The sequence below is a fragment of the Sander vitreus genome, chromosome 15 (genome assembly GCF_031162955.1).
Source record: "Sander vitreus isolate 19-12246 chromosome 15, sanVit1, whole genome shotgun sequence".
NCBI classification, from domain to species: domain Eukaryota; kingdom Metazoa; phylum Chordata; class Actinopteri; order Perciformes; family Percidae; genus Sander; species Sander vitreus.
This window is the reverse complement of record NC_135869.1, coordinates 19,115,201-19,131,740: the sequence shown is the minus strand read 5'-3', so window position 1 is coordinate 19,131,740 and position 16,540 is coordinate 19,115,201. Positions and strand designations below refer to the sequence as shown.

General features: G+C 42.0%; 1 protein-coding gene across 2 annotated transcripts; it reads right to left on the bottom strand.

The window, feature by feature from the left end:
* Positions 1–2,706: 2,706 nt before the first annotated feature.
* gpr139 (G protein-coupled receptor 139) lies at positions 2,707–14,806 on the bottom strand. 2 transcript variants are annotated; one of them, XM_078269989.1, is made up of 3 exons: positions 14,650–14,803; positions 14,564–14,566; positions 2,707–4,423 (listed from the first exon to the last, which is right to left on the bottom strand). In XM_078269989.1, the coding sequence occupies exons 1-3, from the start codon at positions 14,795–14,797 to the stop codon at positions 3,441–3,443; spliced, it is 1,134 nt and encodes a 377-aa protein (XP_078126115.1). In that variant the 5' UTR covers positions 14,798–14,803; the 3' UTR covers positions 2,707–3,440. The 2 variants fall into 2 exon arrangements, with proteins under 2 accessions (XP_078126115.1, XP_078126114.1); XM_078269988.1 differs by lacking the exon at positions 14,564–14,566 and having other exon boundaries at positions 14,650–14,806.
* Positions 14,807–16,540: the final 1,734 nt, after the last annotated feature.

The window sequence follows — 16,540 nt, the reverse complement described above, 5'->3', positions numbered from 1 at the left end:
AGACAGAGAGGAAACTGAGGAGGTGTGAGAGAGAAAATACAATTTCACCATCTGATTGATTTATGTTTGGTTATCTTTATAATATCTGGCTGAAGAAAATATAGATTTGGGCTTTTTTTCTCATAATAGGGAGGATTTCTTGGCATCACACCCCCCCCCCACATACACAAACCCTTTTACATGCTACCGAATGCCTCACGTGGGAGACGAAGCACCTGCATGTGACACTCTTTCAACACCTCCCACTCATCCATTCACTTTGGTTTCCCAGCATGCCCACCTCGTTCCCATGAGGCCACTTGACTGAGGCGCCAGTTCTCCCACAAATGTCATATAAACATCAGCTGAAACACTGGATGGGGTTAACATGTGAAATGAATGTCATGGCAACATTGATCTGGCATGAGCTCCTCAGGCTGAAGCCCAAATTATTTTACTTTCTTAATGAGCATAGTCGTCTCATTAGGCAATATTGATTGAGGATTAAAGCACATATTTTAGTGCCTTTACACTTAATGATTTGTAACGTGACTTTGCTGGACCTGGAGTCAAGGAGCTTGCTGAGTGATCACTGGTTATCGACCCTTTGGCCGTTCATCTCCATCAAATAACTCTCGACATCCACCGGCTTAATCTCAAGGTCCCTAACCGCATTGGATCCATTTTTTGAAGAGAAATGATGGAGCGATATGCTCAGTATGCACATGTAGCACACAAGACTTCAAGGCAATCAGTTGACAAGTAAAAAGGACACTTGTGAAATTAACGTTGAGCGAGTGCATTTGACATAAAGTGGGAAGAAAGAGGGATGAGTGCAGAGTGAAGGAGGTGAGTAGCAAGTGGTGTCTGGTACTCCTTCATTCGCATTGCAATTTTGAAGAAAATCAATTTGTGAAGACGAAAGAAATGGGAATTGAAAGTGGAAGAGCCAGTCATGATCTGAGAGAACAACTGAACTGAAAAGGGGGTAAATAGGTTAATTCCAAAAAGTAATCTTTGATGGGAAAAGAAATTGGAAAGACTATCACATAAGCCAACAGTTAGCATCGTTGTAAATACAGCACTAGAAAAAAATTGGTGTCCATGTAGCTCTAACTGGAAATTAAATTTAACAAACTGGGTCTTTGTAGTTTTGGCCATAATTCCTATTTGATCTGAGTTATTCACCAAGTGTATTGCTGAGAAACACTTTACAGGGCAATGCAGCACAAGCCAAAACTTGTGATGTGCATGGAGAAGGGAAAGCAGTCTTTAATGGTCACACTTCTTTTTAAATCTATCATTTATGTGTATTTCATTGCTTGCTCTCTTTTTATCTTAGCTTGTCTCTGTTTTTGTAAAGTGTTTTCAGTACAGCACACTTACAGTTAAAGGCACATTGACCTTCTCCATACTAATTACTTTTCCTTTTCATAGAAAAATATTGCACCACCTACATCAATCATGAGACACTCCTTGCCAGTTCAGTAATTTGATTGGTCTAAAACCATATGACCTTGTTCAAATGGAATAGAAGATAGCGATGTGAAAGATTAAAACAAAACAAAAACATTTACATAGCACGTTTGTTAAATCTGGATTTAATTACTTTGAACGCAGACTTCGGCTGATCACTCGTACTCACCCTAAGGACGTGTCTTGTTGAGTTGACATGTCCAAATATCTCAGCAATAAAGCTGGTAAAAAGTTATTACAACTGACTTGATAAAACTATGAAACCTTTGCCCTGATTTTCAGCTGCAGCCAGTTGTTTTGTTTAAAATGTTGCTATGGTGAGAGAAAGAACAACGACGCGCCTGCAGTCACTCCTTAAAGTGTCTCAGACATTTGAGTGTCAAACAAGCGTTTGGAGGGCATGACTTTATAATCTATGACAGATGCACCTAACATTCATCAGATTTAAAGCCTTATCCATTACAAGGCCTGATGTGTCTGAGAATCTCCAGACACATTATTAGCAAAAATCTTCCCTTTGGCGCAGCTCCATTCTCGCTAGATAGATGAACACTGGTAATGCCCCAGGTGTCTGCAGAATGGATGTGCATTGATCTCAATGTGCTCTTTCTCTTTCTGTGGGCAATACAGAGCACAGTGTGTATGCGTGTGTGTGTGTGTGTGTGTGTGTGTGTGTGTGTGTGTGTGTGTGTGTGTGCATTTATAGTTTGTTACCAGGCAGCACTGAGACAAAGTTGATGTAGGTGACTGTGTTTCGCTGTAAAATGTTACTGAACTGCCATCAGCCACCCGCAGAATGAGCAGAGATGAAATGTGTCACTTTGACCCTGAGACCAAATTCACTGCTGCATCATGGGACAGAAAACCTTGGACGAGGGAACACAAACTGAAAGGGATGGAGTGCAGACTTGTCTGTTCTCTCTATCTCTCTCTCTCTCTCTCTTTCTCAGTCTCTCAGAAAGCTAAAGGGCTTAAGTGATGTGACATTCATTCTATTCATCCAGATAATGGCTAACGGTAAATCATCAAGGACCATTAATAGTTAATAGAGGACTATCTACTAATAGCAGAAATTTCCTCTTCCTAATATTGGAAATGTGATTACTAGATTAATGACACCTTGGATCTGACCCCAAGTCATATTTTTTGTCCTGTATTTATGTGAAGCTACAATAACAGTCAAGTCTACTATTAATAAATATTTAACCAACAATAAGAAGAGTCTACTCATCCTACGATAATCTGTGGGGTAATGTCCATAGAGAGTGCCGACTTGTAAGTGACCTGCACTGCTAAGATGAACTTGACCCACACACACATCTCGACACTGTTCATTTGATAAAAGCCCAAATTAACATGCCTTTGAGAGTCCTCTGCATATTCAACTGGAAATGACAGCACTGTTTTAACATTGCTCGAGTTCAGTGCCTAGACTCTGACTGGATATCTCTGCTTTCTGGAAATGACTCCCAACGAACAAAGACACAGCTGTTCAAAGCTCCTCGCCGTTGGGGGCAGTGTGCAACAGAGAGCGTCCATAAAGAATTCAATGTCAACAGGCATTTGAGCTTCACCAAGGATTCATCTAGTTGCTAGTTTATTCTTTCGTGGTGTGGCTCATAAAATTCAGTAATAGATGATGGTCCTATCCCTTTTATCAGTCTGTGAGTCTGGAGTCAGTCATTTACAGTAGCTGTATTTTTTGCATGGAGGTAACAATCAACAGCTGGTCGCTGCTTTGTGAATTGAACATAAGAGGCAATTTTCTGTCAAGCAGGCATCTGCTGTTTGCTATTCCACCTTTCTATCCAACCAATTTGTTATCTCTCAACGCTAGCTAAACTGTCACCTATGTGCTCTCCAGGCGTGTTCACATTTTCGAGCCTCAAAGAGTCCCATGGGGGCAAAGCTGGTCACCAAGGAGACAATGCCTGACAATGTTCCCCAACAACTTAGGGTGGGGGCGGTTGCTGGTGGCTGAGGACTCAAGAGGAAATACAGATGGGCTTCCCATTTTTGTCATACTGGTACACCAACATCTTGATGCAGTGGGAGTTGGCTGGTGAGATCCAGGGGCTGCTTGTGATGGAAAAGTTGTGGCTGGCGTAGAACGGCGGCGGCTGCTTCCGGCAGTGGACCAAGGCTCGCAGCACGTTGGCCGCCATGCCCCGGAAACGCTTGCTGATGAAGCAGTAGAGGAAGAAGTTGACCCCAGTGTTGAGCAACGCTAGCATGTTCGCCAGATCGGTGAGCATGTGGAGCAGTCGACCGGCACCTTGTGAGGCTGGTGGAGGGGAGTAGAAGTGATAGAGGATCATGAGGGTACGTGGCGCCCACAAAACTGCGAAAATGGAGGTGATGGCAAGGAGAATGGCGGTGGTCTTGCCGGTAGAGTAGCCACGCAGACGGAAACAGCTGCGTCGTCGGCGTAGCTTACAAACAATGCCAGCATTTAGGGAGAAGAAGACAGTGCAGGGGAGGAGGTAGACAGTGGCGCAGTGGGCCCACACCAGGACATGCTGGGCCACGGTTCTCCTGTTGCCCTCCACTCCTCCTCCACCACCACTCACCCCAGGCAGGCTGTGCCACAGCTCAGGCCACCAGTAATAAGGAGCTGCAGAGAGCAAGCACCCAATATACACAGCAAATATCACCCTTCGTGTGCGGGCCGGGTAGGAGACTGTATGGTAGCGCAGCGGGTGGCAAACAGCAATGTAACGGTCAATGGTGAGAGGCACGGTGATCCAGATGGAGGTGTGGATGGAGGAGAACTCCAGAACCTGCACCGCATTGTTTAATGACAGAGGCAGCGGCGTTGCCAAAATAAAATCCTCCAATATGAAGTCGACAAAAACAATGAGGAGCAGGACCAGGATGTCAGCGGCTGCCAGAGCCAGGAGATAGTTGTAGGAAGACTTCTGGCGACGCAGCACCAGCTGGGACAGGATAACCACGGTCAGGATGTTAGCTAGAAGGAGGAAGGAGGGAAGGAAGGGAGGTGATTGAAAGTAAATAGGTGGATGAAATAGGGGAATGATGGTAAACAAAATAGTTTTGAGAGATTGGAAAAAGGAAGGACACAGGTTAGGGAAGGAAACAGAAAAATGTTGTGTTAGTGGGCAGGCAATTGAAAAGAAGCAACAACAAACATAACAGCAATAGAGACAGCGGACATTAGTCTAGGTAGAGCTAACACACAAGTGTAACTGCACTGCAACATAAACACACAATACAAACGATTTTGGGCACCATCAAAAGTACCAAGCACACATTTTCTTTCAGTTTCAGCCTATATGACAACACACAAAAAACTAATCTGTTATCGTCCCCAGTCAGTATGTACCACGTTCAACCAGCTCTCCTACTGTGTAATCCCTCCTCTGTTTATTGCTCCCTTCCCTTTTCCCCTTCATCTACACCTGCTGTGTAATTCCAGCAGCACCTGCCTCCGCCTTTGGCCAAATTGTTATCTATAATAAAGAGTAAAGCAACAACAAAAAGAGGAGGGCAACAGCCTTGGCAAACTGCTGAGTTCACTACTGCATGCCACTCTGCCGCCGGCAATTTAGCTCCTAAAACAAAGCACTGCATGACCTCTGCGTGCCTGCATCAGACAGGAGGAGCACAGCTTTCTGCCTCTCACGTGATACTGCACTTTGATTTGGTGTGTTAAACAAGGTTATTACACATCTTCTTTCTTTATTGACCTATTCTGTTCCTTGCTTCCAACTGTCACCATGTGTGCATATTATTCCCAGGTGACTGTGTGAGCTTGCTCAAATGTTTCCCAAACCTGGAAGAGACTATAAACAAGACAATGGCTTTGATAACACTGTAGCTTTGCTTGGATGTAAAGGGGATAAAATCAGTTGAATGAATCATTGTAAATATCGGTACAGAGAATTCTAAATATTAGTATTAGTATAGTATTGTAGGAAAAACTAGTTAAACGTCCCGTTTTTTTTTAAACAGTTTTTTTTTAAAACTATGTTATGTTTACATTTACTTCATCTTCATCTACTAAACCTGTTGAATGTATTCCCCCCCCCCCATTAACATTTTCAAAGACAATTTATTTTATCGAAGAAATTCAAACCTACATTGTTTATATCCATGCTTGCTTCCTAGCAATCTTCTTCTTCCTTGCCTTTTTTTTGGGCACATTATTCACTTTCATTTAACTTTCAAACAGTTGGATAGCATGAAACCATCAGCAGGACTATTTCTCACATTAGCATGCAGGAGATACTGTGGACCCACTCTTAAAAACATTACTGGACAGCGCTATTAGGAGCCACAAACTGCACAGGGGACCTTTAATGGACCTTAAATCCAAACTATTTTAAATGAACTTCCATGTGCAAGGTTAGTTTTCGAAAAGATGATCTTGACATGTTGGTAATAAATGGTTTTCATCAGAAAGCAATAATATGTAAATTGTTATTTCAGGTGGATTTTTTGTTTTTTGTAAAAGTATGATATTAATCCTGGAAAAGCCTCTTATATAATATTCAGACATTTCTGCTTCTTAAAGGAGACGCTAGTGTGTTAGCATGTTGAACATTAAGAACATTCATTGCATGTAAGTAAAGTAAAATTCAGAGGTGAAAATCAATAATTTTCCAATGTATCCAAAGATTCCTATTTCATGCTGTACTGGTTCAATTGCCTAAACTAACATCAATTACAGTCAATAATGTGTCTATCCTTGTTGCTAACCAACTTCCTTTAGTGAAACTTGCTGGTGACATGAAGACATGTCCAATCTGTCTCAGACGAAGATGCCTCTGACATGGATTTGCATCGCAGCATCACTGAGACCTCAATGCATTTAGCAGCTGTCACTGTGTGTTCTGTGGTCCTGTCCCCTCTGCAGTAACAGATCTGTGATTGGATTAAATATGGCAGCTAGGAGTCTGGTAGATCACACTTCACAGCCTCAGCCACTATCAGCTGATTACAAATTACAAAGCCAGCTCCAGATAATGACTAAAGATGTCCTTGCCAGACTGGAGGATGTGCCGCAGAAGACACACACGCACGCACTCCTGCATGCACGCACGCACACACACACACACACACACACACACACACACACACACACACACACACACACACACACACACACACACACACACACACAGATCATTAGGGATGCGCCAATACATTAACAGACAATCTATCAATAAACATAAATGAGACATCAAAGCAATTTACAAGACTCGACAAGCCAATATATTTGTACATGTAGGGCTGCTGGATTGCACTACAACCCCCCAAGTTAAATAGCTTTTATGTCAAATCTTGGTCGACTGTTTTATTGATTCTTTGTTTTCAGCTACTGGTCTTACACTTTCTGTGTGTTTCTTCTTTTGTGGTGGTCAGTTTGGTCCACATAACAATAAGCAATTAACAAATTAAGTAATCTATAATACATTCAATTTTAGGTTAACTTTGGATTTAAGGATATGGATCTTCAATCTTCAATAAGTATTATGCTACTTTTAATAACATTCAGTGTAATAACTGCCTTTTTATTTGAAATAGCTGTGCACAGAACAAATAGTCTGCAAAATTTCAAAGAAGAGATAATGTCACCATGTTCCAACACTTGGCCAATGGCAGATTAATCAATGATAAAAAATGTATTGTTGTATTCATTGTTAGTTGCAGTCCTTTTATTTCTTTTGTTTTTGTTATGTCTGTTATGTCCATAAACCTCCTTGAGGGGTCATAGTGAACAAACGAAAGTGTAAAAACTCTGATCTTCTGCTCATCTGTTGATCTTTTTGATTTTATGTTCTTGTTTTGTCTTACTGCTTGTTTCAACTCTTTTGTCTCTGTTTGGTCATACTGACTCTTTGTATTCATCAGTTCCCATACAGCTGCCTCTCACAGCTGTCATTGCCTATGTACACACACCTGCAGCATCTCATTTGGTTTATCCAAGTGAGCTTATCAGTGTTTTATTGTACCATGAACAGTTTGCTGCTAAGCTCTGAGCTGCTCATAAGCTTCCTGGTGGAGGTCCATTTTGCTGCATTTCCACTGCATGGTACGTCAAAGCTCTATTCAACTCGATTTGCTCTTTTTTGTTTGTTTTTTTATTAGTAAAAGTCGTAGATAGTACCTGGTACTTTCCTTGGTACCACCTTGGTTGAGATTCCAAGCGAGCTGAGCCAATACTAAATGTGGAGTTAAAACACTGAAGACCACTGATTGATCAGAGAGAATTGTTACTAGCGTGACACTGGACATCTTATACAAACCCACCATTTTTAAATAACCATGCTACCGTGACAATGTTTTTATTCACTAACCCCAGATTTAAAAAAATCACAGCCCACAAAACTACGGCATACCCTGCAGCGTAGTGTATCTCGTATACTACGCCGTGCAATTGACTAAGTGCACACTTTTGCCGATGAAAGGATCCAGCGAAAGGCGCGTTGAAGATGTCACGGCAGTTTTATACGGCGCCGCTATGGCGATCAGCTGAGAATCCCAACTACGGAGGGGGTAATATCTGCAATGAAAACGAAATAGAGAAAAGCAACTGGTACCAAAAGTAAGTTGAATCAAGGTGAGTTGAGCCGAACGATGCAGTGAAAATGAGGTATTACAAACCCTGCACAATGTACGTCGCCTTTAATCCATTGCCTCAATTCCCCTTTCGTACCTCACTTTCTCGCTTTCTCCATCCACATACTGCTAAACAGAGAGGGATGACATGAAATGGAAACAGTGAGGTGTTGACTGTCACTGGCTGGGTATTATTCTGTTTGGGCTCCCCGGTGACACAAGGCCTTCTACAGACAAACAAAAGGGATCCGTGGCGAGTTTGACATTTCCATTTAGCTCTAGCCAGCTTGCACTGGGTTGCCCATTCAATTCAATTGACTCCTGCTCTTTATGTTGTCTTGGGGGCCGGAGAGGGGGCTCAGACGAGTTGGAGAGCTACATACTCGTGCACACACAGAACAGAGACATGAGGACAACATATACACAGAGGCATTCAGGCATGCATGCAGAGACGTGCATCCCATGCCTGGACATTCAGGCAGAGACACATGCACAATGTCCACATCTTTTCTCTTTGCAGGGGAAAACAATGTACAGTACATTTCCTTGTTTTTTTGTGTGTGTTTGCACGGGTGACCCTTTCTGTCTTTTTGTTTGGGAGTGCTTTTGTGTTTGCAGTCCCCCCTGCTGCTTCCCTTATATGACGAGGGACAGGGCCATTGACGTTGTTTAGCAGGAAAAGAGAAGGCACAGCGTGCTCCCCGAGGTGTGTAACGAGGCTGACTCATCCCACCAGTAAAGGGACATGTTCAGAAGGGCTGTCGACAAATGACACTGCGCATCTTACCGTAACCCCTCGAAACCAATGGCAAAACATAAGATGCTGCACACTAGTCGTTAGGCTTTCTCATGGGCCTCATATTACACACACAGAACATATAAAAAGGAAATTATACCCCAAAAAAGACAATGAAAGTGAGCATTGTAATTAAGGATTTTTTCTGTCATTTGGAGGAAATTGAGGTTTGACGGCTTATCCTGAGGCTAATAAGACAAGAGGAGTGGAGAAGAGAGGGATGAGGAATTAGATGAAAGGTGAAGTAAAGTGTGGTGTGAGGAAGGTCACAGAGAGTTAAAAAAAAGAGAGCAGGCTATTGAGAGGGAATGGAGTGGAGGATTAGATGGAAAGAGAGAGAGAGAGAGAGGGAGAGAGAGGGAGAGAGAGAGAGAGAGAGAGAGAGAGAGAGAGAGAGAGAGAGAGAGAGAGAGAGAGAGAAAGGTATAGAGGAGAGCGGTGACGACAGGAGGAAAGGAGGGGAGGCGAGAGATAGAGAGGGGGTGAATATCAAAGCTTGCTTCAAAGGTCACAAGCACTTTGTTCCTGATGACAACCATTTCCCTTTTCTCTTCTCTAAGTGTCAGACCGGACATAAAGCAGGGCGATTCCTTAATTCCCCCAAACGGAAACCAGGACCACATCCCTGCTGCAAGGCCACAAAAAACATACATTGAAGATAAATGTATGGTTTTACTGACATCAGGCATTGTAATGCCATGAACATGTGATAATTTCAATCCAACACATTTTATTGTGCACATCAGCCTGATGTGTGTGATCAGAGAGTTAATGAGGAAGGGTAGAGGAAGCTCATAAGAAAAAGAAAGAGGCAATAAAGAAAATAGAGCAAGAATGAGAAAAGGAGAGATATGAAAGGAAACAAGATATTTAAGGTTGCTGGACATATTAAGAGAGAGACAGGCCCTGGTTGCTGCTAATGATATTGATGCTACTGCAGTGCTCTGCCTCTGCTCACCTCTTACAGCCATTCATTTTACAGACAGGCAAGAGTGAGTCAAATTTTATTGGACATGACTGTCCTTACATCAAGGCTATCCCTGCAAACAGTGACTGCCAGAGACACTGCACACTGACAAACTCAGCTTATCATGTTTAAAGGGTTCATAAACAGTGCAACAATTATAATGTGCTCTTGGATCTTCTCCAAATGTTTTTTTTATGAGGTTTCAGCTTTAAAAATAACTTAAAAGGTAAGAGTTAGTCAGAGAGTTAAATGCAGAGAAAAGACGGGAAGAAGGGTAAATGGATGAAAGATTAAACATTAGGACAACGTCTACACATCACTGCACTATAATTAACCTCAGATTGATGCATTACTGTTGTCCAAAAAAATGCCAAACGACACGCAGGGATTTGGCTTTGCAAGGTTTTGTTATCAGATGGTCAAACAAAGTCAGCTCTGTCACTGCTTCAACAACATCTCTGATTTATTGCCTCAAACAACACGTCCCTCGTCTCTTGCCTTCTCTGTCCTCCCGCGCCCTCTCTGGCTCATCTCCCCCATGACAAGCTGACATGCTCATCACTTCTCTCCCTCCCTTCCTCTCCTTCCTGCCGACTGGAGACAAACCAGAGCTCAAAACTCTCTTACATTTAAATATTCACTATCTTTTACCTTTGTCAAACAAATGCTTTCACATCCTTTCCTCTTTGTCCAGTTTTTACTTATCTCAAACTCCACTTTTAGAGCGATAGTATCTATTAACAAGCCACCATCACACCACAGATGCGACTGACACCTGACCACTGCGACTTGGAATAGAGGGTTGTTAGCGCTGAACATCCATGAACTTTTACCCCTTCGGGTGGGTGGATAAGTGGGAGTAGGAGGAGATGTTTTTCAGCTCTCACTTGCACTAATCACACCACTGACTGTCGAACAGCCACACAAGCTGCGAGAAGCTTCAAGGAAGAGGAAAGGAACACACCCAAATACTATGGAGTACGTGAGTTGATGCAGGTTCATTTGCACAGCTGGAGGAGGGGCACATTTCTGTTGACACAATGTGCATACATCTCCACACTACACAACCACTTGTTGGCACGTCCACACTTAGATTACGTGATAACACCTGAGCCAGTTTTATTCGCCAGTTGTAAGTGCTCAAAAAGTCAATAGAAATTTGAGTGATGATTATTTAGTTGCACGTACTGTTTCCAACAAATCCTCCAAATTAAATGAATACGTCTATTTGTAACTGCCCTTCAGAATGACACGTATGCATATATCAATCTATCATTTTATACAGGGCCATCCATTTCAAAAATAAAAGTGGTATCTGATGGTTTAGTCTGGCTCAATGGATGCCTCCCCTGTCGCTATCTCCACTATTGGGGCTTAGCGTTGCCCAGGACAGTTGTAATTGGTTTAATGAAATACAAACAAGGCAGAGCATTTTTTTGCCCTATCCCAGAATAGGTAGGGGGTGTAGCCAGACCATACTGCGGCACTTGCACAGCATTCCATGACGGTTAAGTTTTGGTTATGTTTATACTCAAAAACAACTTGTTTCTCATCGTGGTCTCATCGTCATGGTTACGATAATGACCACTTGGTTGAGGTTAGGGAACGATTGTGGGAAAAAACAACGTGACTGTTGGTAGGAGCACGAACAGTCTCTCCCTCTGCGGTATAAATGTGTTTGCTTTTTTTATGTACATTTTCAATTTCTGCATAAAAACATCTAAGTGGAAATGCTGAAAAATATTTTACGCTTGGCTGGAAAAGTTGAAGTATTGATAAAAAACAAAATGTGACACAGTGCAGTGGAAACACACTTAGCAAATTAATTAGCCTATTATTTTTAACTAGACTTATTTGTCACTCAAGCTTCTTCTCCACTGAAGGGACGAAAGACAACCACAGATGAAAACGTGTGCAGCAATGAGGAGACTGTAACCTTCCTTGAATTAATACATGAATCAAACGTAAATGCCATATTTCCATCAAGTTCATGGTTCATGGTTTTTAACTATTTTAGATTTGACTGGTGCACTTTCAATTATGGCATAGTGTGAATTGTTGACCACCTGACTGAAGAATTAGCCCCATCAACTGTTTATTCAGATGAGCCTATCTCCTAATATTGAAATAACGGGAGTGGATAGAAATGCGCATCACTTTGCATTTTCTTTTACCAATTTATCTGAATATTTGGTTGAAAATTGGCAATGCTATTTGGTGGAAACCCTACTGTCTCTCTATTTCCTCCTTTGCTCCTGGAGGACCAGATTCATATTTCCTATCAATCTACATCAATTGAACTTAAACAAATGTTGTTTCTGGGCATTTGCTGAAACAACAACTTGTTTTTATTGTTACAGCAGTCTCACTGTTTCCAAGGTCAAAAATAAACTTCCTTGCTCGAATGTGCGCACAGGATTTAAATTGAAGTGCTTGAAATTAATTAAGTAAAGTACAATTTAAAGGTTGTATTTGAGTGTTTACATTTTGTGCTTCTTTCTACCTCTACTCCTCTAAGGCAAATACTGTCATTACTCTCCTACTTTTATTTTCATGCTAAAAGTACTGGTTTCTTACATTACAATTTAGATTAGATTAAAACTTTGCATAGAAAACAAAGGATCATCTCACAAAATATTAAATAAATACAAAAGTAAATCTGAATCTGATCTGAATTCTTCTTCCACCATAGTTCAGTTGTGACATTAAATAGGCGGGCCATCTTAAATCCCTCAACTATTTAATGCTTAAATGTATGCATTTAATATACGTATGTAAAAATGAACTTAATCAATGTGATGCACGTTTTGGTAAAAATGTCTTTTATGGGAGCCTGATGACTAATTACAAATGTAGAATTATTAAATAGAATACAACATCATTTATTTAATCCTTTTAGTGGCTTTGTGCCCTGCTGCACATACATTTTATCAATATTACATTTGCAGGTCATGTAAATGAAGGCAATATTCAAACATCAACAGTGACCTGGAGTTAACAACACCTGAGAAGGTAGGATTTAAAATGTATGTGTGCAGGTAAAAAGTCTGTCAGCTGCTGTCTCGACCCGGATATTCAGAGCAGCTTCACTTAATCACCCAGTTATGTCGTACAGAACAGATCAGCTGTACATTATGTGTCTTAGCTTTGAGTCTTTTGAGACATACTGTACTGTACAAAGAGCAGGCCTCACTTCTGTAATCCCAGAATGTCAAAGACTGAGGCAAAGCACCAACTCTTTCATTGTGCTGTTTGCTATGCCAGCACACTCTGTTCTGTCTCAAGCAGTGTGGTGTGTTGAGCAGAGAAAGAAAGAGAGAGAGAGAGAGAGAGAGAGTTAGCAATTAATTAAAAATGTAGCAATTTGTCTCAGCTCCGTCGTCTGTAGCTCCCCCACTCAAGGCTCAGAGGTGCTACTTCACTGGCTCTGCTGAGATTAATCTTTTTCTCTTAACTCCGCTTCTTCTTCTCCTTCTTCTTCTGGGTGTCCTTGTCTTCCTTATACCCCATTCTGTTCACCCCAAGATTTTGGTTCATCATTTCCCTAGGTCACGCAGTAATCATTCTCCACCACTTGGCATAATCCCTTTTCTCATCACCTTCCATCATCTCTTTTTTCATCCTCAAACCTGTGATCTCAATGTGACCCCTCTCTGTCTGCAGCTCAAATGTCAAACTGTGAGAAATGTACAGACACGACGAAGTCTCCCTGAAGCCCTGTTGCTGTTATTACTAATGAAACAATGCCTGGTAATCAAGGTAACAGCCTCCAATCCATCGAGTGTTGAATACGTGTGGGTCTGTAGGTCACTACTACTCACACATGCCGCGCTCATGAAACATTCATGATTCAGCTTGAGTGGAACGAGCTGTGTCATAATGATTGAACAAGTCTAACTCGGCTGCTGCAAAGTATCAGCCCGCCGCACTCAACTCTGCCATTAATTCAGACAACCATTGTAAGATTGCATTACACTCCTGGGTTATTGTTACTCAGTGATTAAACAAACAGCCTCAATTGCATTTGTAAAGGTGACTCCACAGCAGAATCAAATAAAAGTCCGAGGCAGGAGAAACTTTAAATGACAGCAGAGAGAATTGCTTGTGCAAGACTAGATTTGCCATCCAGGAGAAATAATCAGGCGAGATTTAATCAGAAAAACTGACTTTTACTTTTACAGTACAAGGCTGCAAATCTTGTGGAGCAACTGCAGTCTTGGCATACAAAGACTTTGCACTTTGCATTGCAGATTAGTTTTGAGCTTAGGTTGTTGATAACATCTCATTCCCAGTCTTTATCAAGGAAAATGGATGAAGCGCACATAATAGGACAAATAAGGCAAGATTGATTGTATTCATCAACATTATTAAATAGGATTAAATAGTAAAACACTTGAATTAGCCTTTATGTTACCACAGAATAAGTCCAGCATTCTGGTGATTGGCTGGGGAAGCGTGGATGTGTATCCAGAGGGCTTTCAACATCTGAACACCAACCTCTGATTAGGCATCCACACTTATTCTCTTTCATCTGACCTCCATGTTTTCTGTCTGTCTTTCTCTCTCTTTCTCTCTCTCACACACACACACACACACACACACACACACACACACACACACACACACACACACACACACACACACACACACACACACATGGGTGTAAAGAGTGACATTTTGGAGCAGCTGTTTACAACACACACTCACTCAAACCTGCACACAAATGCACAACAAATCAAGATGCAAAGCATGAGTCCTGCAACCTACTGATGAGCAAATGAACACAGAATGAGACGTGCATGTGATTGGACACACACATAAAACACACACTTGTGTGCACATATCTTACCCGGCAGGCCGAGACAGAGCAGGACACTGTAGTAGATGACAGGCAGTGGTCCGAGAGGGCATCCCTGGGCAAACTCAGAGGGATGCTCCCCTGGGCTCCAAGTGCTCCCATTTGGGGGAAATACAGGGAAGATGTGGCTGTGCTCCATGGCCTCTTCCTTGTCCTCTTCCTCAGCTGAGCTCAGTGTCAAGAAGCCTGGTCACACGAGCAAACCGCCTGGTCACCGGTATGGGAGAGAGAGTGCTCTGTCCTTGAGTGCCAATCAGCATGAGTGTGTGCACGCGTGAGTTTGCGCGAGGCAGCAAGGTTGAGTGTGTGAGGGAGTATAGGGAAGGAGGGAGAAATGGAGGAGAGAATGGAGGGAGACAATAGACGGGGAGATGCCAGAGATGATATGTGTCAGTAGGTGACGGAGAGGAAGGAGGCAAGAGGAGCGGAGAGGTGAGAGGGAAATAAGTGGAGATGGGAGGATGTTGCCTGAGTGTGTGAGCGAGAGGGAATGAGATCGAGTCGAGAGCGCAGCGGGAGGAGGAGGAGGGAAGAGGAGGAGGAGGAGAGAGGGAGGGGAAGAAGGAAGGTGGGAGGAAGGTAGATGGAGAGCAAGGGCACGCAAGAGAGCAAAAAGTAAGGGAGAGAGACGGCGAGCAGGAGGCTGAGGGATGCTCAGAGAGAGAAAGAGGGGTTCCTGTTTGAGGGCACAAAGACACAAACACAATAAAATTGATGAGGATGTGACAGATGAGAAAAGATGAATGGAGGATTGACTGTGGAAAGAGTGTGTTTGTCCTTGTCATACGTCAATGTGTCTCTTTATTGCACATCTTTTTAGCAGATATTCAGTAACATGACAGTTGCTACTGACCATTTATCCACAAATGAACGCACAAGCAAAATCCAAAGCTGTACCCACAATCCTATTTGCATATCATAAACGTTACATACAGTATAAATACATGTGATTTAGACGTGTGTGTGTGTGTGTGTGTGTGTGTGTGTGTGTGTGTGTGTGTGTGTGTGTGTGTGTGTGTGTGTGTGGGGGGGGGGGGACAGCTCAATCTAATTTGCCATGCAGTGTGAACTGTCTGAATCTCCAGCTAAAATGTGCTAATGAGCAGAAGGCTGACACTAGTCAGTATTCCTTAAAAAACACGTATCTCGTTTATCAGTGCTGCAACTGACAGTTATTTTCACAATAGACCTTAGATGTTTTCTGTTCTACAAAAATGTAATTTCTGATTCTATGAATGCACAGAAATTTGCATAACTGCAAGTCTAATTATATTAACTTTTTTCCAATATGATATGTTTATTCTCCAAACATTTTCAGCTACAGTGCATTGCTTTCACAAAATGAAAGCAATGTAGCTGAAACGGTTTGGGGAATACACAATGCAGGAGAGGAGTTGTGGGACCAGTTTATTCATTTTCTCTTGATAGTCTACTCTACAGAATGAAAAACAAAATATGAGTCCAAAGATAAGTTGCTTGTTTAGTCTGTCCATAAAACAGTATTCGACTTCTATTTATACAATATGCTACATTACATTTTGTAGGTACTTGTACTTTACTTGAGTATTTCCATTTTATGCTACTTTATAGAAGAATCTGGTGACTGATTCTGGTGATCCGGTGACAGGCTCAGTTCTTTTGTTGGAGCAGCTGATAGCAGCACAAAAAAGACATCCAGTCCTCCAAAACTGGATTACATTTCGTTACAATGTTTTGTAGATTTTAATCTTTATTTTAATGGATTTTCATGACTACTGTATATTTCCAACATGTAACAGGTTCTACAGGATCTCCTGGACAGATTGAAAATCAGTAATTTATAAAATGAAGAGTTGATATTTAATCATTGTTGTTTATTAGTCTGCATAATGGGTACCTTTAC

Coding starts and splice junctions, on each gene's coding strand:
- gpr139 (XM_078269989.1), bottom strand. CDS start 14,797: ATGGAGCACAGCCACATCTTCCCTGTATTTCCCCCAAATGGGAGCACT.